Source organism: Halyomorpha halys, unplaced genomic scaffold (genome assembly GCF_000696795.3).
Source record: "Halyomorpha halys isolate HHAL.00 unplaced genomic scaffold, Hhal_1.1 Scaffold448.1, whole genome shotgun sequence".
Classification (NCBI taxonomy): domain Eukaryota; kingdom Metazoa; phylum Arthropoda; class Insecta; order Hemiptera; family Pentatomidae; genus Halyomorpha; species Halyomorpha halys.
Genome location: NW_027107821.1, coordinates 1,164,994 through 1,187,573, shown reverse-complemented (window position 1 = coordinate 1,187,573; position 22,580 = coordinate 1,164,994). Strand labels below are relative to the sequence as shown.

Here is a 22,580-nt window from a genome sequence, read left to right as displayed (position 1 = left end):
TATTGCACAAATAAAAGGCTATTTCATTTCTCAATTAATATCTTTGCAAGTATAATTAACAAAGTGCCTTTTTTTCTTCTTCTCTTTCATAGCTTATCAATTCATTTAATATCAATGAATTAATATTAGTGTTAATTCATTGTCGATTAATGAAAATCAATTGGCTATATGACTATTAATTTCCTCAATTTATTTTATGTCAAAATCTCTTTATTTAATTTTTTTACTGATCAAAGTTCATAAGTTTGGCACATTTTAAGGATATAAATAGTAATTTTACTAAATTGGTATTAAAAATATAACCAAGTAGTTTAGTACATGAATGATTGTTTTTGTTTCTTTTTTGAAATCTAAAATTATCTGAATGACCAATTTAAAAAGAAAAAGGTATTGTCAGTTTCTATCTGTACATAATTTAACAAGCATTATGATTTGTTCTTTTTTTGAAACTAAACTTTCAATTGTATGTCTGGTTGTTGTTAAGTGACAACTTTTTAAAATTCAGATTTATTTACAAATTACAGATTAAAAAAGCTGTTCCACCGCTCTCTTTACATGGCCAGGTACTTTGGAGAGAATTCTTCTATTGTGCCGCAACTAAGAACCCAAATTTTGACAAAATGATTGGAAACCCAATATGTGTTCAAGTTCCTTGGGATAAGAATCCTGAAGCATTAGCCAAATGGGCCAACGTATGTATTGCCATGCACATTTTTAAATGAACTCTTACTGATTAACCCTTTCCAGTCATAGGATAAGTATAATCATGTAATCAGAGCAATTCAATTGTCTTAAGTTTTGAACTAAATCTATTTTTATGTTACTTCAGTTTAAATGAAAATTCAGCTGTCGCAAGTGGCAGTGCATGAATCTAACAGCGTTTTAAATAAATTTGGTATTATAATAGATATATTTTTCTAAATCTGGCATAGTTAACATAATCATTGATTAACTTTTAAAATACTGTAAAGTTGTAAATAAGAATCTAATACATAACGTAATATGTCCTCTAAGTGGTCCACAGTTTGACTATTTTTGTGTGACTGAATTATTTGTTTAACATACTGGCTATTTTCTCCTAATATTACTGTCATAAACCTATTTCTATGATGTGAATGAAAAAAAATTGAAACACTTGAATCAGGAAATTTTCTGACATTAAACACAAAATATCCCCAGATTTGTTTTGTTTGTCCAGAAATTGTCTCAAGTGATAAGAAATTCTATCAGGATATAACTAGATTACTACTTAAAGGAATAGTTTATAAATTAATTAGATCTTGTGAATGAAAAGTACTCTTCCTTAATTTTTGTTAATTTTATTTGATGAAAACCAATAACAACATTTTGTGGTTTTCACCCCTTCATCAGGTATCTGATTAAATATATCTTTTAAATTACATTTTGTGTTCTCCATATTAGTCTTATCATGTTAACAATAACATATTGTTGTCAATAATATAAATATTAATAATTAAAAATATCAACATAATTATAAATAAGGATATCTGAATACCTTCTTGAAACCAGATTATCTTTACCATTGATCATTATAAATGAAACTCATCCAGTAGGACACATAACTTTAAATTTATAAATTAATTTGTTTACTTTTACTATAATACCTCTCCAATCTTAGTTTTTATTTAATATTTTTTATCATTATTTTCTTTCAATTTAATGTTGTTGTTTTTTTACTTTTTCAGTTTAATGCTCTTATTCTTTACTCCTCTTCTCTCTCATTATCTTTCTAGTTTATAAAATTTATTTAACTACAGCTTTGTAAAAAGCTGTTAGCTATTTTAATTATAATAAATCAAATCAAATTAGAATAACCTATTAATACAAGTTTGTTTTACTAAATAAATGTTAAATCTGGACTGCCTTTAATCAACATTTCTTGTTTACTGTTCTATTTTAGTAACCATAACAAAGTTTAAATTTTTTAACTTACTTTACCAGCAGGTAGCACTACTCTGTATCAACTCCTACAATGGTTCTGTGATATTTATGATTGATATAATCGCTAATAATAAATACTGTCTTTCCTCCAAAGATATTTAACATTAATCTGTCCGACCTCCTTTAACTAGGGTTGGTTTAACTCTTTAGCCTAGCAAATGGAAGTTAAAATATAAATTGTATTCTCCCAAAAGTCTTTAAAAAAATTGGTAATGCTAAAAGTTCTTCACTTCGATTGATGGTTTATATGTTTATAACTTGACTCTTTCAAATTTTTAAAGGAATGATTTAAATAAATTTCATTAAACATAATAAATTTTTCTTATTATATTAAATAACTTTTTCTCATTAAAACCTAAGTTTTCATGTATGCATAGATAAATATTTCTTCATGTTTATAAGTCCTGTAAAGCACAGCACCAGTCATTCTTACCAACCAGAGGTATTTTATACTCCACTCTCTTCCAATGACCAAGTAAAGCCAAAAAAGAAAGGAATTAATCATACCCCTTGGTGCCCAGGTTTCATAGGAATTTTCCCAATTTACGTAATTATCTGAAAAGACACTTATTTAATCATAAATATAAACTGAATATAAAATGTAGTAAATGCTATTCTCAGTAATATGGTTTATCAATCATGAAAATTTAGCTGTTCATGAGAAATCTATGATTTAATCAAGAAATTTGTTGGTCCTACTCCTTCTATGTTGCTCATTAAGCCACATCGTTTTTGGCTTAATTTTTTCTGTTAACTTACCCTCTTCATTATACTCCTTCCTCTAAGTTACCAACCAATCATAGATCAGTTAAGGGAAAGTCAACAGGTGAGTGTAAACTGAAGGTTACCCTAATAACTAAAATAGAACAGTTCCATTAATTCTAATAAATTACCTATATATTCAGAATATATAGAATTCAGATATGTATTTAATCTATAGAATCCATATAGAAAAATATATATTCTAAAAAATTAAAATAACTGACTCAACAATCAAAATCATCTCTGTAACAAAATTAGTTTATTCTTCTTTGAATTGTACTAAAAGCTCTCTCTCTCTCTTCTCATGCCTATGTGCAAGAGGTACATTTTGTGAACAGGGCCAAACAGGATTCCCATGGATCGATGCCATCATGACCCAGCTGAGAGAAGAGGGATGGATTCACCACCTTGCACGTCATGCTGTCGCCTGCTTCTTGACTAGAGGTGATCTCTGGATCTCTTGGGAGGAAGGAATGAAAGTGAGAATATGTTTGTCATACTTTTTCATTACTCATTTCTCATTGTAGATTTAAATAGACTCACATTGAAGACGACTCTATTTTAATACAAAAAATAATTATGTTATTTACTCTCATAGGGTTTGCATTACTACTGCTTTGGGTGCTAATTACAATACAAAAACCATTTGCTGTATCTTCACAAATATTGGTCTGATTAAGAGTTTCTTTTTTTATACGTAGTTCTGTAGATAATTTTATCATCTTTCCAGTGAGTAACTGGAAAGTTCTGGAAGACGTGTTTTATAGTTAAAAAAACTTAACATGGTTCCTATGTCCAATTCGCCATATCTTTGCTAATAATGGTCTAATTTAATTTTTTTTTTTTAAGGTCTTGAATACCTTTTAAGTGATTGTATTACAACTTTTTTCCTGCTTTATTTTGGGGATGAACTATAAATGAAGTCAAGTTAAGAAGAAGACTTAAGACTAGTTTCATCTAAAGCTGTTAAGAGGCAGTTTCAATTAAGTTTGTTTGGGTTTTGTTCGCATGGTGGCAATCTTTCCATACAGAGATGGTGATTTTACAATAAAAAGAGCAACAGAATCAGTCTGATTCATTTCCTTTTTAAATTTATCAATGTTAGCTGTCAAAATTAAGGCACTTAATTTAAATAAAATGAACTAAGGAGACAGATGAAATATAAACTCAAAGGCTATTATGATCCTAGTGGTTGCATGGCCATTATGGAAAATAAACAAATAAATCAAGTTTAAATTTAAACTATACAGGTACAGGTAATGTTAAAAACAAAAACACTTCTAAAAAAATAAATTGAATAATTGGTCTGCTGATGAAACTTTGTAAATAATTTCATTTATTGTGATATATAAGAATCAAAAGAGTTTATGAATTCCTGTGGTGAAAGAATATTTTTAAATGTTGGTGTTTTAATAAAAAATTATTTTTTATTTGTTTCTTGAGTATTTACATTAGTAATTGTAACTAATTTTTTTTTTCTTTGTTTTTCACTAATATCTAGAAAATTAACTATTTTTTAGAAATAACATTCAATTTAAAATTAAATCAGAAATAATGTCCTGCAAATTGGATTAATTACATTTTATCTTCAGGTAATCTGCGATACCACTAGTAGATAGATTTTTTTTTTAGATGCTGAACCGAATTTTAGGTTTTCCACCTCAAAATAGCCCTTGGCTTCACAGCAAAAATAGAAAAACAAAACAAAATGTAAATGTTTTCTTTTTTTTTTTTTTTCTTATAACTCAAAAACTGCTTTTTCTGAAGATTAAGATTACAATTTCACTATACACAATACGGCAATACAAATTTCCAATAAAACGCAAACACAAGTTTTCATTTTTGGCCAATTTACAATGTCACTGGAACGAACTTAAGACAGGCCACTTTTTGGTTTTTATGAAAAACAAATTAAAACACTTCTTACTAGGCATACCTGATATTTGTGAATTAATTAGTTTCAGGCATTTGAAATTGATAGTTGGACATAAACAGACACTTAAAAGAGTTATTATTCGTTCTTGACATAGAGTTAAGAAAAGTTGCTTTTTTATGCTTGCTCTAGCGGCATCACTGGTTGGTGAAAAATGACATATAACACACAAAATTTTCCCTGCGTTAATTCTTTATTGAATGTTCATTCAGAAAATGGTTAGTTTTTGAGTTGTAAAGACAAAACTAGAAGCCTTTTCCTTTTTTTTTTCTTAGTGAAGCCACCAGTCAGTGAGGCAGAAAACCTAAAATTTGGATTCAGCATTCTAAAAAAAGATGTAGAACTGTTCAGAAAAAGTTTGTATATTTATTCACTCGGTTTGAATGCCCGATATATTTGATGCCTAGTCTATTTTAAAATGCTCTCTGGTAGTATTATAGATTACCCAAAAATAAAATGTATTTCATATACATTAATTTTATATAGCATATTATCTCCAAAAAATCCTTAGTTTTCTTGTTATTACCCAAAAACTAAAAAAGATATTATTAATAATCAGAAGTATCTAAGTTTTTGCCTTTAATAAAGTATAATTTTTGTAAGGTTGGTTATTTCTTTTTTCCATTAGATTCAGAGTAAAAAAAATACTCAAGAACCATGAATCAATTGTACAAAAACTAATTTTTCATTAGAACAACCATAGTTCTGCCCTAGTTCCCTCAAAAACATCCTTCCGTCAGATGAATTTTTATAAACTCTTTTGATTCTTAAATCTCAAAATAAACAAAGTTTAATCAATGGGTCTATTTTTTTTTCTTAATTTCCTATTTTATCTATATAATATGTGTGCATCATTAGTTTTGGAAGCCAACTCGAAAACTGAAATTGTCAATCAATACAAAAATTCATTATTTACAATGAAAACATTGAAAGATCATTGGTTCCACTCTCAGTCCTTTTGTCAAATGAAGAATTGATTAAACTTAAGATGAATAATAAAGAATCGGAACAAACTTATCTCGTTTCTTGACCAATCTTTGACGACTATTTCACCATATCCCTGATGAAAAAAAAGAAATATTTTGTTGCTATAGAAAAAACAAGTCTTATTTCTCAACAGTTTATTGTATCTATTTAATTGTAATAATATAACATTTTTTTATTAAAGTACATTCCATTTTAATTAATGTATTATTCAACATTTCAAATAATTAAAATGTTTAAAATATAATAAATTTTAACTTTTCCAAATTTTAACTTAAAAATTGACTACTTGTTTGAAATGTGTTAAGGAGAATTAATTTAAACTAAATATTGTGAAACAGTGTTTAAAAAAAAAATGGCTTAGTTGTCATTAAAAAAAAAAAATGTAATATCATTATCAGTACAAATATCAAAGTAAATAAGTTGAACCAAAAGTTTGTATCATTTGAATTAACCATTAACAGTCTTTTATGTATTATTATCTAAGGATATCCTAACCTATATTTTAAAAATATTTAACAGAAATGAAGGATTTCGTCTTCCTTATTTGTATTTATGAATTTTATATTTTTATCAATAATAAAAATAATACAAGAAGGATACTATAATAATATAATAATGCTACAATTTAACTCGATGGTATTTGGTGAATATGATGCTTATGAGACATTTACTGCTCAAGAAATCATAATACACTTTTCACTATATCAAATATTGATGGCTGCTCCAATTCCACAAATGTTTTCATGATGAATCACTGTTTTATTTTTTGAGATCACTCCTCAAAAATACATTGATTGGCAAATAGTATCTTCATATTAAATTAGAATAGATTAGTGGAGTGAGGATTCGTCATCAAGTCTGCATCTTTTTATGAAATCTACATAGAAGTTACTTAATTATTTTCTACGGTCTTATGTCATCATTTTTAGACTCAAAATATTAAATTATTTATAATATTAAGTTCTTCATCGAATGAAGCCAGTTTGATTTAAGTGTTAATTCAAATAACATTTGTATCAACTATAATGTTTTTAAATAAAACATTATTTAGTTATTTTCTTTTAAACATACATTTTTAGTCTATTTTGTCAGATATAATTGCAATTCCTCCATTTAAAGTTAATTCAATTTGTGATATATAATCACGTCCAAGTAAGCAACTACTGCTTAAGATTCCATTTGGAACAACATAAAAGCTGACCATTTTTTCACATTCTTGTGTCACCACCATTTGTTTTAGCTGTCCAATAATATTAATTTTAGTACCAGTAATTCCTCTAAACTGATGTCGGTTGTCATATGATTCAAACTGTGTTGTTTTTGGTACAGCACTGTAGCTCAAAAATGAAATAGGGCTACCAGTATCCAAAATAGCTTCCACAATACATCCTAGATCTTCTAGCTTGATATTAATAGTAAAAGCAGGAATCAAAGAATCCCCTAATTTTCTTGAATCTAGTGGAATACTTGTCAATTGACTGCAATGCAATTCATTTCTTCCCCCAGAATCCTGATTGCATGTGCTATCTGCATGGTCTCCTGCCTTCAAGCTTAAGTTAGCAACTGTATTACTTTCATTATTACCTTTTAAACTTGTTGTTGACTGTCCTAATCTTTGTCTCAGTTGATTAGATTTCTTAAAAGTTTTAGTTTCAGATTTTGCCCCTTTAAATTCTACATATTCAAGTAATTGATCCTGTAGTTTACTAACATCATTTAGAAAGACGCATATAGATTCTGCCATCTCTCTTCCTGTATCTAAATCCTCTAACAATAATAGACTGCTTATAGTTTTTAGTTTACATATGCAAAAGTCTTCAGCAACCTGTGCAATCTTCATTTCCATATTTTCTGGGTCAAAATGGAATCCTGTAAAAGATTTTAATTTCCTACGATTGAACCGACCAGTTTCTTCAGTAATCAATCTAAACAATAATTTAATTGTTTCTAAAGGTGAATCATCAATTTTTTTATTTATCCAAGGAATTTCTCCTAAGCTGGACATGTTTACGTTCCTTACTTAAACTGTTAATAAGCTCTTCTATAAGTAAATATTTGGTCCAGAATGGTTGCAGTTTTTGTTTAGTTGAATAAAAATCAAATAAACAAATAAAACTGACCTGAATCAGCAAAAACTGGTTTAATGCCGCTTTAAAGATGGCCAACTCTAGCTTGGTTCACTTACTAAACTTCTCTTGTTTCCACTGTCAGCTATTGCTTCAGCATATACAAATTATTATCGATATTATATATATTTTTAATTTCATCCAGAGCCTTTTTAAATTTCAGCTTAGATAAAATTACTTATGTATTTTTATAAATTAAGAAATACATTTATAATGAATTTATTTTGATTATTGATGGTGCACTCTCCTATTGTCATTATTTAGGTTCTAAAATACAGTTTAAATTTTTTATTTCCATTCTACTTGTTTAATGGTGAAAGTATTTTACTTTTGTGAAAGGTCATTTAGTGTTTATTTATGTTAATTAAAATATGCTGATTTGTAATATTTCCAAATAACATTATTATTGTTAAACAGAATTTTTTTTGCATAATAAGTAAACAAACGAATCATTTATTTATTATTAAATGTTCAGCCTTTCTTAATAGCATTTTATTTAATTTTTTTTCTAATATGATTGATTATTCAGTTTTTGAAAATAGTAAACCTTTATTGGAAGATCGATGATTGATCTCCCCTCCCACCTATGCTTTGGTCTACCCCTTGGACGCTTACCCGTCGGCTCAGTGTTTATTAACATTTTAGGAATTCATGTTACTAAGCTCTACAACCTTGCTTGCCCACCTTTTAAGTCACAATGCTATAACCTGAGTTATATTTACCAGGAGAAATTTCCTTAATTTGATGTTGTGTACCCTTCTAAATTCTGCGGTTAACTTTGAATATTTTATGCAATACTTTATTTTAAAAAAACCTTAAGGCTCTGTTCCTCCCTCAGTGTAAGAGGCCAAATTGTCCATCCATAAAGAGCATTAGGAAGTATAACAGTTTAGTGAATTCTAACTTCGAAGTTTTTTCAGAAAAGGTGTGAGCTAAGCAATTCTGAAATAAATAAAACAACAAGCATCTCCAGCTTAATTTCTTCTAGTTATGTTAGATCATAAATACTTAACCTACCTCTACCTGCTCAAATGTATTTCCACTTCTAACCATATATTTTGTTTTATCCATATTTATTTCAAGACCTAGTTCCTCACTAAATTTTATCAATGTAGTTGTATTTAGTTTTATATCTTTTTCTTCTTCCCCCACTCGTACCAAATCATTAGCATACTCAGGCACAGATATTTAATTATCTGGAGTTAAACGCTTTTTGGTATGCATCACATTTCTAATAGCATATTCTAGTGATAGATTAAATAAGATAGGTGAAAGAGGACTGCTTATTAATATTTCCTAATCATAACTTGCAGTAATGTTTAGAAGATAAAGGATATGATAGAATATGTAGGAAGGCCTGAGATACTGACAAGATACTAAATATGATTCATAAAGCAATTTTTTATGAAAATAAGTCGGTGATATTCTGTTTTTTAAATTAAATCATTATTTTGGTCTTGGTCCTGTAGGTATTTGAAGAACTGCTGTTGGATGCAGACTGGTCAGTGAATGCTGGGATGTGGATGTGGCTTTCCTGTTCATCATTCTTCCAGCAATTCTTTCATTGTTACTGTCCTGTACGCTTTGGAAGGAAAGCCGACCCCAATGGAGACTATATAAGGTGAATTAGATTTTTAAATAGAGCCAGAATAGGAATTTACTGTAATATACAAGTAAGTTTCCGAGTTTCAGTTTACTTGCAAATAAGTTTAATATGTGGATTGACAGAAATCTTTTGAAAGAGAGGCCTTGATAATCAATTACCTCAAAGTTTTTTTCATGAAGGTTTATTTATGAAAATATTTCTCTCAACTTTAATTTAGGTTTTCTAGATAGACTGCAGGTTAGCCAGTAGATAAAAGGCTGGTCACATTAAATCTTGGAAAGCCTGGTGTCTATTGGTTAATCTGCTAATCACTATCGACATATGAATTAAACCTGTGTACACCTTTGTCTCATGAGTGGTTTTGGCTTTTGCCGATCCTAACAAGTTTCCCAAATTTTCCCCCAAAAAAGCTTCACACATTTGTGCCACAATTTTCTTTTTTAATTAATAAAACATTCATAATTATGATTGAAATGATTTTCCATACAAAAGTTAATCAGGTTAAAATATAAACAACTGTATAAATGATTAAAAGACTTCTAAACTTAATTAGTCTTTGCTCATTTTTTTCATTAACAGTTTTATGATACTGAGGTGCATTGGATCTCTGCATGAACATGAACAATCCTTGCAGTTACACACCTCACAAAAAAAAGTTATTCGGCACAAAAAAAAAAAGATCAGTTATCTATCTGTACAGATTCACTATCAGCCTTGCTTAGTTTGAGATCAACAAACCTTATTAATTAAAAAATCAATATCATCATATAAAAACAGTATTTTAGTATTTTTTGTGTAGGTCCCCCTGTGTTTTTTTTGATTTGATCAACAAACCTTATTAATTAAAAAATCAATATCATCATATAAAAACAGTATTTTAGTATTTTTTGTGTAGGTCCCCCTGTGTGTTTGTTGATTGGATCAACAAACCTTATTAATTAAAAAATCAATATCATCATATAAAAACAGTATTTTAGTATTTTTTGTGTAGGTCCCCCTGTGGAATAACTAATAACAAAACGACTTATCAGACGATTAGTGAAGGCATTCCATATTACAGATGAAGGACTTTATTTTCCACAGAACGTGAAAAACAGAAACTGAAGTTAAAATTGGAACAATTGTGGTTTAATATGAATAAAATTAAATTCAGAGAAATTAAAGGTGACTTCTGATACTAGACATAATTAACTCGAAATTTAGAAAGGAAATGATCCTGTCATTTCGAATTGAAATTGGTCACTCACCATCTTACCGACCAATGGCTACCTTATGGCCCATGACTCCCCTCTTGTATTTTTACCAGTATTATGTTCTAATTTTTATTTTTTAGCAATTCATAATGTTAAATAATATTCCACAATATTGAAAATATTACCAATTCTAAGTACTTCCATTTTTAAGCTCTTTTCTTCATCACTTTAGCAGATTTACCTTAACCAGGCCTAGCATGGTTTATTTCAGAAAAAAAAAAAAATCAATGTTTTTTTTTTTTAGAAAGTACTTACCAGTTTTAAAAAACATGCCTACAAAGTATATTCATGAGCCTTGGAACTGCCCTGAGAGTGTGCAGCGTGCGGCCAAGTGTACGATAGGTGTGGACTATCCCCTGCCTATGCTTAACCATAGTGTAGTATCAAAGCACAATATCAAGAGGATGAAACAAGTCTATCTACAACTGAGGAATTTTAGACAACCAGGTATAGGATTTTTTTGTCTGTTTAAATAAATATTTGCTGTCAAAAAACATCTTGATGAGTATGATTGTTATATTAATGATTTTTCCTGAATATACAAGGTATGACAGTTACTAATCAACCAATATGAGTGTATCTATCTTCCTCTACAATGAAATATTTGGTCAGTGGCAATTCTTTTACGGATATAGGTATTAAGAGAAGTGTTTAAGTATGTTGAAAAGTGTAAGTAAAAAAAGCAATGAAATTCTAAAGGAAACAAAAGCAAGACATTAGGTGACCAAAGCTGGCTATTTCTCTTTCACAAAATTACTCAATTTGCTTCTACTGTTTAAAAATCTGAAAGTTTTAATTTACATAACTATCATACTTCTCTCTGTTCTTTATGGATGAGAAATATAGCCACTTAAAATGGATTAAGCTTTATATTAGAAATAAAGCTTCAAGATGTCTTTGAAAATAAAATATTGCGTAGATTATCCAGACAGAAGGACAAGTAAACCCCTTACAAGAATTAAGACAGCTATACAATGTTGTATTGTATGACATTTATTGGATAAATATAGTTCTAATTATGTGAAGAAGATGGTTAGGAGTCAGCTCAAGAAGAAACAAAAAATAGTTTAAAAATATTATTTGTTTCTTTCTTCATCTCATTAATATTTACCTACAGTCAATAATTTATATATATAATTCTAATTTTAGCATGGTAATTGAAATGTCATGTATAAATGGAAAGATGGATAGATAGCCCATCACAGAGTGATCAGTGTTAAACTGATGATTAAACATCCTAAGGAGTCAATCTAGAGCAGAGTATTTTGTTTGGTTTGATCTTGAAGATTTGAGTTTTGATGAAAGGAAGTATTTAGAGGTGGAGTTTTAGTGTCATTGGCATCAAACCCTCAGATTCTCTTGTTATTATGATTAATGTTACTATCATTTTATTATTTCTATTTCCATTTATTCTATTATTTCATATTAACTATTATTTCATTATCTTATCATTTTTTCAGGTATTCCACCTGCTGCCCCCTTACAAGAACCTATTATGGAAAAGAAAAAAATTGAGGAAAATTCCTATGAAGAAAACATATTTGCAACACCTTCCCAAACTTTTAAAGGGAATATGAAAAATACCAAATAATTTTTATTTTAATTAAATAAGCTCGATACCTTCAGTGGTCGAGATGTATAAGTTCCTTACAAATTTACTTACATTGAAACATCTAGGAAACAAGGTTTTTATTAGATTGGATTAGAATATTCATTTAATCTAAACAATATTTTAGGTGAAGCAGTTAAATATATGGAGGCATTTATATTCTGTAAATATTTATTTTGAAATACAGTATTTATTATTGTAGTATTATTTAATTGATGTTAATTCTACTTCGAACAAAATCAATCGAAGAGACTGATTATTAATGTTTAGTTAATTATAGAATTAATATTTTCATTATAATATAAATTTTATAATCAATATGAAAATAATTTTTTACATTATTTTTTCATGATGTTTCGTTTAGATGGATATTGATAATACTTCTTGATTCTCACTTACTTCTGTTATAATTAGACATAACTACTAAAGAACATTTAATGTATACAATGCTTTTTCTGTTTATTATAGTAATAAAGATCAATTTATTTTGTATCTGTTTTGTTAATGTTATAAATACAAATATAAAACTAAATTACTTTTTAATTACATACAGTTGACTAATGATGATATTGTTGGTATGTATAATAAAAGCAGATGTAATTTTAAAATATAAATTTTAAAAACTGAAATAAAAACAAGAAAGGTCATTAATTTACAAAAAAATTCTTTGAAAATTCTTGCTATAAACAATTATTAACTTTTTCTTGATGAAATATAGTCTGTCTACTTCCATTTCCAACCATCTTAAGCTTTTCTCAATAGTAAAGTTTGACTCTTGGTAGAAATTGTCAAAAACCAGTTTTACGATATGTTCTTCAGAAATATTTAAAGAAAGTAGATTATAAAATGCTTCAAAATAATGTACGCTATTAAAACCACTAATAATATAAACACCACCAAGTCTATATGACCCATTTGTATGGAAAACAACAAGAATAAAAATACGTAAGTAGAAAAATTGACTGAAATTGTGTAATATAAGCATGGTGGTCTGAGGTGACAGCTGGCTGTCAGATGTATGCAATATGGATTAACCATAATGTAGTAAATCTTACTAATCAACTTAGATGAGTGATTTCATAACTATTTATTTATTTATTATAACAAAAGTCTTAATATGATAAACAGTACATATTGAATGCAACAAATAACTAATAAATAGATGTAGTGAAAACTAAATTGAACACATGCATAAATTAAACAACTAACCCAATTTAAAACATAAAAATAATATTAACATATATAAAAGTAATTTTTAAAAATACATCGAAAATCAAGAAATATATAAGAATTATAAATATAAATTTTTAAAACACCTAATGACACAAAAGACTTTAACAATCAATTTAAAAGAATTTTATTACAGAAAAATTAGGATATTGCAGACAACTCCTATCATCTGAACTTATGAGTGATGACGTTACCACATGTTGGCCAAGTAGGAGTCATGATGTTCTTCAAGATATTGCAGTAACTATATACCTGGATGTTGCTGGAAATATGTACAGTGTGATTTTTCTTATTTAGGTACTTTTTTTTTTCCAGGTACAAAAGTTTGATAGATGTATCTCTTCCTCAATCAAACTATTCCGAGAGGAATAATTGGGTTAACAAAATATATTTTACCCTAAACAGAAATCACTAACCAAGATTAACTTCAAAATTCAATCTGAAATAGATTCACTACTTTGAAGGAACCAGCAAATTAACACACTACTAGTGGATATGATAACTTTACCAGTATTATAGTGTTTAATCAGAGTTGATATTTCTCAAAACTCCTTTGGCTCTTCCTTCCTTTCTAAATATATGTGTACATAACTGAGGGTTAATACCTCTTGGCTGCAACTATCCTTCTCTAAGGATGTAAGGAACATACTCTACAAAGTGTGATTCTCATTCCTTAAGGATCTAGGGTTATTTGCTTACCAGACCTCAAGATTTTCTCACCTATCCTGTAATGATCTGAGGCGAATACCCTAAGGATTTACTTTCTCCCTCTAAACCATATGTATATATCCCAAGGAATGTGGTAAGGATCCAAGGTGAGTAACCTTCGAACACACTGTTCATAAGTTGATCATAGTACAACTCAACCATGCCTGACACTCCTGTCCAGTTTATCTAACCTTAATAAAGAAGTTTCACTCCAGAAACTAGGAGGTTTTAGGACAGATATATTCTTATGAGGAAATGTCAGAGAAAAAACTTTCCTCATGATGAAGAAATAAGACTTCTCTGTACTTCCTAAAACAATGGATTCAGTTTTACTCAATGCAATAGTTCTCATTTAATATAAATTGAATTAAACTAAAAATAAAAATTTTCGGTTTCGAAGCTACACTATCATTATGATACTTACTGAATTATCATTTGTGAAAGTACCTACCCACAGTTTTTTTAGTTCCTTTCAGGGTCACTATAAAAACTATTTTTTTTTTTTAGGCAATAACTCTTTTGAATAAATTAATCAACATTATAAGTTTCAAAAAGTAAGTGTTACAAATGGCAATAAAATTCCTAAAGCATTGCTTGTAAAAGTGGGAGAATATTTCTTTACTATATGGCAAAATGTAATGTAACAATATTATTTTTTGTTAAAATATATTCTTTAATGTTCTGTCACTTATTATTTCTTATTCTGCTGTTGTAAGGCTAAAATCGTATTTTTTTATTAATTTGTATTATGACTTGTCAAGATCTTCAAATTAAAACAACTTCCATAGATTGAACAGTCTTACATTTAACATAGAACTGTACTTTCATCTGTAGGATAGGTAATTTTTTAATTATGAATTATATCCAAATTTTTTAAACTTACTTCGCAATGTTCCATATTTTTTTTTAAAAGCACAGTGACTTTTCTTTCTATACGTAAGCGAAAATTCGAGGCCCTTGCTGATTAATAATGTATTGAGTTTTTGTAAAATATATTACTATATATTTATGAGCAAGTTTTGTGTTATAAGTTTGCTTCGTGTCGATTTTTATCAGTCAACAATATTTGCTTGTGTTTTTCCGTCTCATCTTTCAGACGCTCGACTCTGAATACGAAAGCAAGGCTGGAAGCTGACGTTGTTCGGGCAAAAGTGTGAATGGTTGCAGCCTTCGTGTCTGAGACAGTCGGACGAGGGTTTTGGATAAGGTATTACCGTTACTGATTCACTAAGATACCGATTTGACTTTTTTTTCGATTATATTCAAAATTGGCAATCTGGAAACACCTGCACGCCCCCTTGGAACAGAGGTCGCGCCCTACGGATTAATAATCACTGACTTTCACATTATTTAGTCACAAATGGTGCTGATTTTAATTCGGCCTGTGCTTGGATAGTACATGGGAATTATTAATTGAGTTGAAAAATTCAATATGATAGTTTTCTACCCCTACTAGTGTTCTAGACTAAGCGTGCCTTGTTCATACGCTGATTTGTATAAAAGTACCGATATTAATGACAAATACACAAAAATATAACTGAATGAATCATATCGAAAATTAAAATAAATTTTATATATCCCTATCAAATCCTAGCAACACACCTGTTGTCATTCTGCTACAAATTTAATCATCTTTGCTCCTTGGAATCATTTAAATATATCGATTTAATAAAACCCGCCAAATCTATATTATCGCGCGGTTTTTATCGGTCTGCGTTGTTGATTGTTATTTTTGTAATAATTTTAGTTTTTTTACTTTTTTAGTGTCTAAGTTTTCCCATATAATAATTCGAGATGTCTGAAGATGGTGAAAACCATAGAGGTAATTTAAATGGTGTCGTAAACACTTGAGTATTGGTATTTAATTTTTAAATACCTTTGATAGTATTATCAATGTCTTATTTTTACAATTATAGCTCGCCCGAAAAGAACTTTGTCTGGAAAACAGAAAAAACTTGAACTACTCGAAAAACTTAAAAGTGGAAAAAAAAACAAATATGATATTGGAGAACTTGAAAACGTTTATGAAGAAGTTGATGAGAAAGAGTACACTCGCAAAGTTCTAGAAAGACAAGATGATGATTGGATTGTTGACGATGGTAAATATTTATTTTTACATTGATTATGGTTTTATTGCTTCTTTTTCTTCTTGTTAAATTAAATATTATTTTCAGGTGGTTGTGGGTATGTGGAAGATGGGAGAGAAATATTTGATGATGATTTGGATGAAGAATCAATTAAAAAGTCACAGAGTATTGTTACTGGCAGAAAAAGAGGAAGAGATATTGCTCCTGAGAAGAAAGGGAACATTCGCAACATGCTTGCAAAAATGCCATCGAAGAAGAAAAAGAAAGAGGTGTTTTTAATTTCCTTCTTTTTATTAAGTCACAGTATTATTAATTGAAGAATTTTTATTTTTGACCTTAAACAATATTAGGTTTTTGTAGCCCCATAAGATTAATTTTTAAATTGATGTTTCTTGCCATGCATGTGAATGAAGAATATTTATCAAAATGAGAATTTTAATCAGTTAAACTTAGTTCTTGCTCTTACACATAATTTCAAGTTCTTTCAAAACTTGAAATTTAACCCAAAAGGAGTAAAAATTTTGATACTTTAGAATTCAACTGTTGCACTAGTTTTTTTTTTTATATGCTGAATCTCTCCTTTAGACACTTCTGGGGTTAAGTCTTAGAAGCTTCTACCATCCAGCTCTATCCGTTGTCATTGCCTTCCATTATAGTATGTTGAGAAGGGTCCTTAGTCAGCTGCTACACTCTCCATGCTTTTTAGTCTTGAACTTCCTCTCCTGATTTGTTCAATACTATCATTTAATACTTTCTGAAGAATTTCTCCTTCCATTTCCTCTTGCTAATTAGTTGGACTGATAATTGATAGTTGTTACGAGGGATTTGGGGTAGGTGAATGCCTATACTGTTTCATTGTTATAGTTTTCCTTATCCGTCTTCGTCACCATTTATTTAGTTTTTGTCTCATTTACCTTATGTTTAGAATGTTGATATTTGGGTTCATAATTATTGAAATATAATCCCAAAGGCTGATAGACAGGGCTGCAGTCTCCCAAGCCCTGGCTCAAGGCAAACTAGCAGTACACCTCCTCATAATCAATATTTCATGTGTTTTATTTTTAATAATTAATAAAATATGATTAAAAAATTAATGATAATTAGTAAAATTAATAATTTTATTATTTTAAAAATAAATTAATTATTTACCAATAACATATGAATTGTAAGAAGTGTTCAGTTAAGAACCAGTAGAGTTATGGGAGTAAATAAAATAAATATGCAGGGTATTTTTTTTTTATCTTTAAGATATTTTGTTTTGTCAATGAAAGAGGAATTCCAGTTAGGAGTGGATTCCAGGTATGGAAAGTTTCTTGTGTGTTCTGAAGGCATGATGGAGGTTGGGGATTGAGGAACATAAGGATTTCTGGATATTAATTAAAAAGAGAAGGATTTTATATATATATCTTTATTCAAATTTACAACTGTACATAATAATACATTTGGTAAATTTGATGTGAGTTTATAATAGAGTGATACAGACGTGTAGAGAAACTATCCTTTGGTACTCTAATGACATTTTTACATTAGCAGGTCTCGTGGCCATCTTCTTTTCCGGTGCCTCGGAGGATTGTCAGGAATGGAAGAGGAAGCAAGGTTAGAAACTAGTGGGTTTGGGTAGTTAGGGAGTTTACAATGTAAAGAATGATATCCTTTTTCGGACTAGATCTGTTACATAAGGTCTTTATATATGATTTTATTTGTGACAAAGTAAGGAGCATTGAAGATTTTACAAAGGATTTTGTATTGTAAGGATTGGATATGAGGGGAATTTGAAGGTTTAGTGGAGCTCCAAAGCTCAACTCCGTATGTTCAAATTGGCCTTATTACAGTCATGTAGATCAGTCTTTCGTAATGAATTAGAAGTTTAGACTGTTTGTCTTGTAAGTGCTGCAATGGTCGAAATTGACATGGAGTTTCCTGTCTTTTCAGTCTTGTATGAGGATTCCAGGTTAGTTGTTTGTCCAGATGTAGTCTAAGGTAGCAGATCTGTTCGACATGGGTAAGAGGAACATTATTAAAGGGTACTCTAGGGCAGTTGGTAGTTTTACGAGGAAGGATAATGGTGATTTGATGGGATTTATTTTAATCCTCTAATTATGACACCATTCTTCAAGAGCTACGATACAGGATTGAAGAATTTTGGATGCAATTAAAGGGTTATTATTAATGCGAGCAAACATATGTATCATTGGCATACATGGTGAGGATAGTGTTAGGATTGGTCGGGATGTCAGCTGTATAGACGGTGTAGAGGATGGGACTGAATATACTACCTTGAGGAACACCAGCGGACTGAAATTAGAGGAATGTAAAGAAAGCATTGTGGTTTACTTGAAATAATCTATCAGTGAGAAAGGAACAGATGATGAGAAAGTATGTAGGAGGTAGGAATTTAGGGAGTTTGTAAAAGTTCCGGGTGCCAGACTCGATTAAAAGCCCGTCCCACAACAAAAAAGACTCCCATGCAGTTTATTCCACACTCTAAAGAAGACAAGGCAACATCCACCACACGATGAGATTGCTGAATAGTGGAATGGGACGTTCAAAATCCAAACTGGTGATCAGGGAGGGATTTAACATAATGATCTATATGAGAGGATAGGAAGAAGTTATGGAGAACTAGAGGAATGGAGAGGATGGTTTTTGTATCTATTGAAAAGTTTGTTAATGATATTGGGAATGAAAGTTATTAGTTAATAGGATCTGTTTTATACAGTAAATGTTGATGTCATAGAGATGAGAATCAGAGCGGAAAAGTCAAGGTAGTGGACAACTACCTTCACATCTGACCTCATCCCCTGACCATCTCAAATCAACGATGAATACATCATATCATCTATTAATTTTTCTTGGTAACATTTCCTAGTTGACTTATAGGTTTATGTCCCTACTTTCAACATCTTTTAGTGATTTGTCAAGTTCTTGGAGGTTATTTATTTATCGATTTAAATTTCAACTAACTGTTAATAGTGCATTTTCTGACCTTTGCATTTAAGTTGTCTGACGAAATCATTGGAAATGTCTTTTCTTTTCCTGCCCAATAACATGGACCTATAGTAATAATGTTTAAGAAAATTGATTTGCCATTACAACCAATACTTATTAGGATATTCCATATCAAATAAACCAATAAAACATTAAACTGAAGGTTTTTCAAAATGAGTGAAATTTGGTACTTATTTTCTAAGTATAAATATAGTAAAATTTACTAAGAGCACTCTGTTTTTGTTTTTTTTTTCATCTTCAAAAGCCTGTAATCCAAAAACTATTTGTACTTTAAAGGTTACTTCAGAATTGCTAGAGTTTAAATGTAATTTGATCTCATTAATATCCTATATCATTTTTAAATTAAAAAATAACACCCTAAAAAGTTTTAGGTATATATTAATATTTCTACTTTCAACATCATGTTATGATTTTTCAAACTCCTTTTGTTCATCATAATTTTTCAAGCTTCTTAAAATTTAGTTCAATGCTTTTACTGAACTCCTATTTAAATCAGCATTTTATATAGATAAAAATAATTGAAACTTGGTATAGCTGATCTGAGTGGAACTACAAAATATATTGAGATCTGAAATTATTAATAAAAGTAATAATTTTGAATTTTGTTGTTTTTTTAGACATCTGTTAAACTGGAAGAAGATGATATTCTTGGAGATATTATTGGTGAAATAGATTCAACATCAGCAGCACCATTAAAACATGGTATCAAGAAGCCTGAAATATCTGAAAAGTATGGTTATAACCATTCTCATTTTATATTTACAAGTACTGCTATTATATTATAAAATGATGTCCTATAATTGTAAAAGTGATAGTGTGGAACCTATTTTTGTATTTAAAATGACATAATTAAGGAAATAAAATAAAAATTTGAAGTTATATAATGGTAAGAAATATGAATATTTTAGTTTATTAATAATTTAAAAATTAAGATTATGGAAAGAAAAAATAAAATTGAGAGAAAGAAAATATATGTAACCATAATATTAGATAAAGAAGCTAATTCATTTTCTTAAACATTTGTTGCTTTATCTAATATTATGGTTACATATATTTTCTTTCTCTCAATTTTATTTTTTCTTTCCATAATTTCAATTTTTATATTATTAATGAACTAAATATTTATATTTCTTTGCATTATATAACTTCATATTTTTGTATTTGTTCTGTTAATCTTTTTTGGGTGATATAATTCTAAAGGTTAATCAATTATATTTTCAGAGACTATTTGAAATCTTTAACCAATTTTAAACCCATCAAAACTAAAGCCTCACCTGCGAAATGTGCAAAAATAGTAGGTTCTGATGTTAAGACGCTTCCTTTAGTTAAAGAAACCCCACCAAAAATATTGACAGTAAGTCCATAAATATTTGTATATAATTCTTAAAAGTTATAAGTCTTTATAATTAGAAAATAAATATTACTGTTAGGATGAACCAGTGGACACCTCTCCAATTAAGATAAAAGAGGAACCAATAGATGTTGACGAGATTCAAGATTATAGCTGTGATATGTTCAGTGATGACTTTGATAATGTAATGTATAAACAGTCTTTAAGTGTCTGCTCTGTTGACTGTATTTGGTTATTTAAAGAACTTAGTTATAAATCTGGAATACATTTTTTAATCATTTTCTTAAACAATCCTTTGTAGGAAGTTATTGAAATTTCTAATACTAAAGATGATGAAGTACAGTTAAGGGATATTAAAGAACAACAATCACCTGTTAGAGATGCATCTCCAATTAAAATGGAGTGAGTTGCATTATTAGTATTATTATTATTTTAGTCCATTCATTTTATTTTATCTTAATTGATTTTTAGGGTTGTTAAAGAAGAAATAGGTGAAGATTGGGACAAACAAATTGAATTTGACTCTCCAGTAACCTATGTCAATGTTGATAGATCAAAATTACCTTTGGTGAAAAATGATGGTGGTCAAGAGGTATAAATTATCAAAGTTCATTTAGTTATTATTAGTCTATTTTTGTTTTAAATTAACTGCTTGGTAATAAGTTTTTCTTATTTTAATTTTCAATTAAAATTGTTAAATTATTACTGCTACTTTCATATTTTATTCTTCTAGGTTTTAAGATTCTACTATTGGGATGCTGCTGAGGAAATGTACTCACAACCAGGGACTGTATTTTTTTTTGGAAAGATTCTAATTGAATCCGCTAATACTTATGTTAGCTGTTGTGTTTCTGTAAAAAATATCGAAAGGCGTATATTTCTTCTTCCAAGAGAAATGGTAAATTCACACTTTATTTATATTTTAATTTTTTCTCATAATTTTTAATTACATTACTTTTTTTCATTTTAAGCTCTGTAATTTTAAATTTGTTTCAATGACAATTGTTTGAAATAAAATAGGAACTATCAAAGGTAGGCTAATTGACAAAATTCCGCATTCAATAACTTTCAACCAGAAAACAATCACTGAAACCAAAGAAATCGCCGATGCCTTTTCTGGATCTTCTGATTTTTATACAAAATTTGTTACTTATCAAAACTTTTTGTTCAAACTGTTTTTTGTTTTTTTCAAACCTCAAAATGACCCTAGACTTTTTCCATAGCATAAATTACCTAGTCATTTCTCCAGTTTTCCTCCCTTTTTCGATTATTGATGCTCCCTACCATAGTTCTATATCATTCCCTAACCCATTATCTTTCTTGACCAAACAAAACAGCAACTTTTGATTTCTCTCTACTACATTGCAATGTCATCTAATCCTTCTGAAATATTTAAACAAAGCTTTTTCAATATTTTTCCCTACTTTAGGGACTACATGTATCTGAAGGTCAAAATAAATGTGATTGTCCAGTAGTGCTGCCTGTGGAGACTACACAAGTCTTCCTCCCACTTTCTCAGTGGCCTTCTTCAAGCTTATGCTATTTACCTATCTTTAACCTTGACTAATGAAATAAGCAGCAATACAATGAAATTATATTGTAGTTTTTAGCAATTCTTACTTGATCATTAAGGCAATTCAAGATTTTCAATTCTCTCACAGCCCCACTGTATTCTCCATCATATAGCTAATTAAGAAAAATACACTTACAACGAAGTTACTGTGGATCCCTAGTCATGTTGGAATGTCAGGGAAGGAACTGGTTGAAGAAGCTGCTATAGAAGAGAACACCATACTTCCGGTGCTTAATAGTAATTTGATACTGTATGATTACATCAAAGTAGTTGAACTAATGCAAAGAAATTTGTATCTGTTTTTACATTTTACATTCAAGGTTTTGAAAACAAATAGAATGAAAAAACTATATGGTGGTACTCAACCTTTGCTGCAAATCCTTG

The 22,580-nt window shown here is 29.1% G+C and overlaps 2 protein-coding genes across 7 annotated transcripts in view; both read left to right on the top strand.

Moving 5' to 3' along the window:
- LOC106682870 (cryptochrome-1) overlaps nt 1–12,730 on the top strand; it is a 23,998-nt gene extending 11,268 nt beyond the window's left edge. For all 5 annotated transcript variants that reach the window (XM_014423968.3, XM_067046180.1, XM_014423969.3 and 2 more), the window contains 5 exons: nt 525–692; nt 3,063–3,203; nt 9,240–9,391; nt 10,874–11,076; nt 12,090–12,730. In XM_014423968.3, coding sequence (XP_014279454.1) covers nt 525–692; nt 3,063–3,203; nt 9,240–9,391; nt 10,874–11,076; nt 12,090–12,220 — 795 coding nt within the window. In that variant the 3' untranslated portion in view covers nt 12,221–12,730. The remainder of the gene's footprint in view (nt 1–524; nt 693–3,062; nt 3,204–9,239; nt 9,392–10,873; nt 11,077–12,089) is intronic.
- Nucleotides 12,731–12,914: 184 nt separating this feature from the next.
- The window catches only part of DNApol-alpha180 (DNA polymerase alpha catalytic subunit), a 29,795-nt gene continuing 20,129 nt past the window's right edge, over nt 12,915–22,580 (top strand). Inside the window, exons 1-12 of one of the 2 annotated variants that reach the window (XM_067046179.1) lie at nt 12,915–13,183; nt 13,605–13,708; nt 13,784–14,283; nt 15,941–15,998; nt 16,093–16,275; nt 16,351–16,532; nt 19,890–20,002; nt 20,494–20,626; nt 20,703–20,807; nt 20,925–21,025; nt 21,095–21,215; nt 21,357–21,521. In XM_067046179.1, coding sequence (XP_066902280.1) covers nt 15,971–15,998; nt 16,093–16,275; nt 16,351–16,532; nt 19,890–20,002; nt 20,494–20,626; nt 20,703–20,807; nt 20,925–21,025; nt 21,095–21,215; nt 21,357–21,521 — 1,131 coding nt within the window. In that variant the 5' untranslated portion in view covers nt 12,915–13,183; nt 13,605–13,708; nt 13,784–14,283; nt 15,941–15,970. Of the gene's footprint in view, nt 13,184–13,604; nt 13,709–13,783; nt 14,284–15,842; nt 15,999–16,092; nt 16,276–16,350; nt 16,533–19,889; nt 20,003–20,493; nt 20,627–20,702; nt 20,808–20,924; nt 21,026–21,094; nt 21,216–21,356; nt 21,522–22,580 lie in introns of those variants that run through there. The other variant, XM_014423951.2, reaches the window with a different exon arrangement.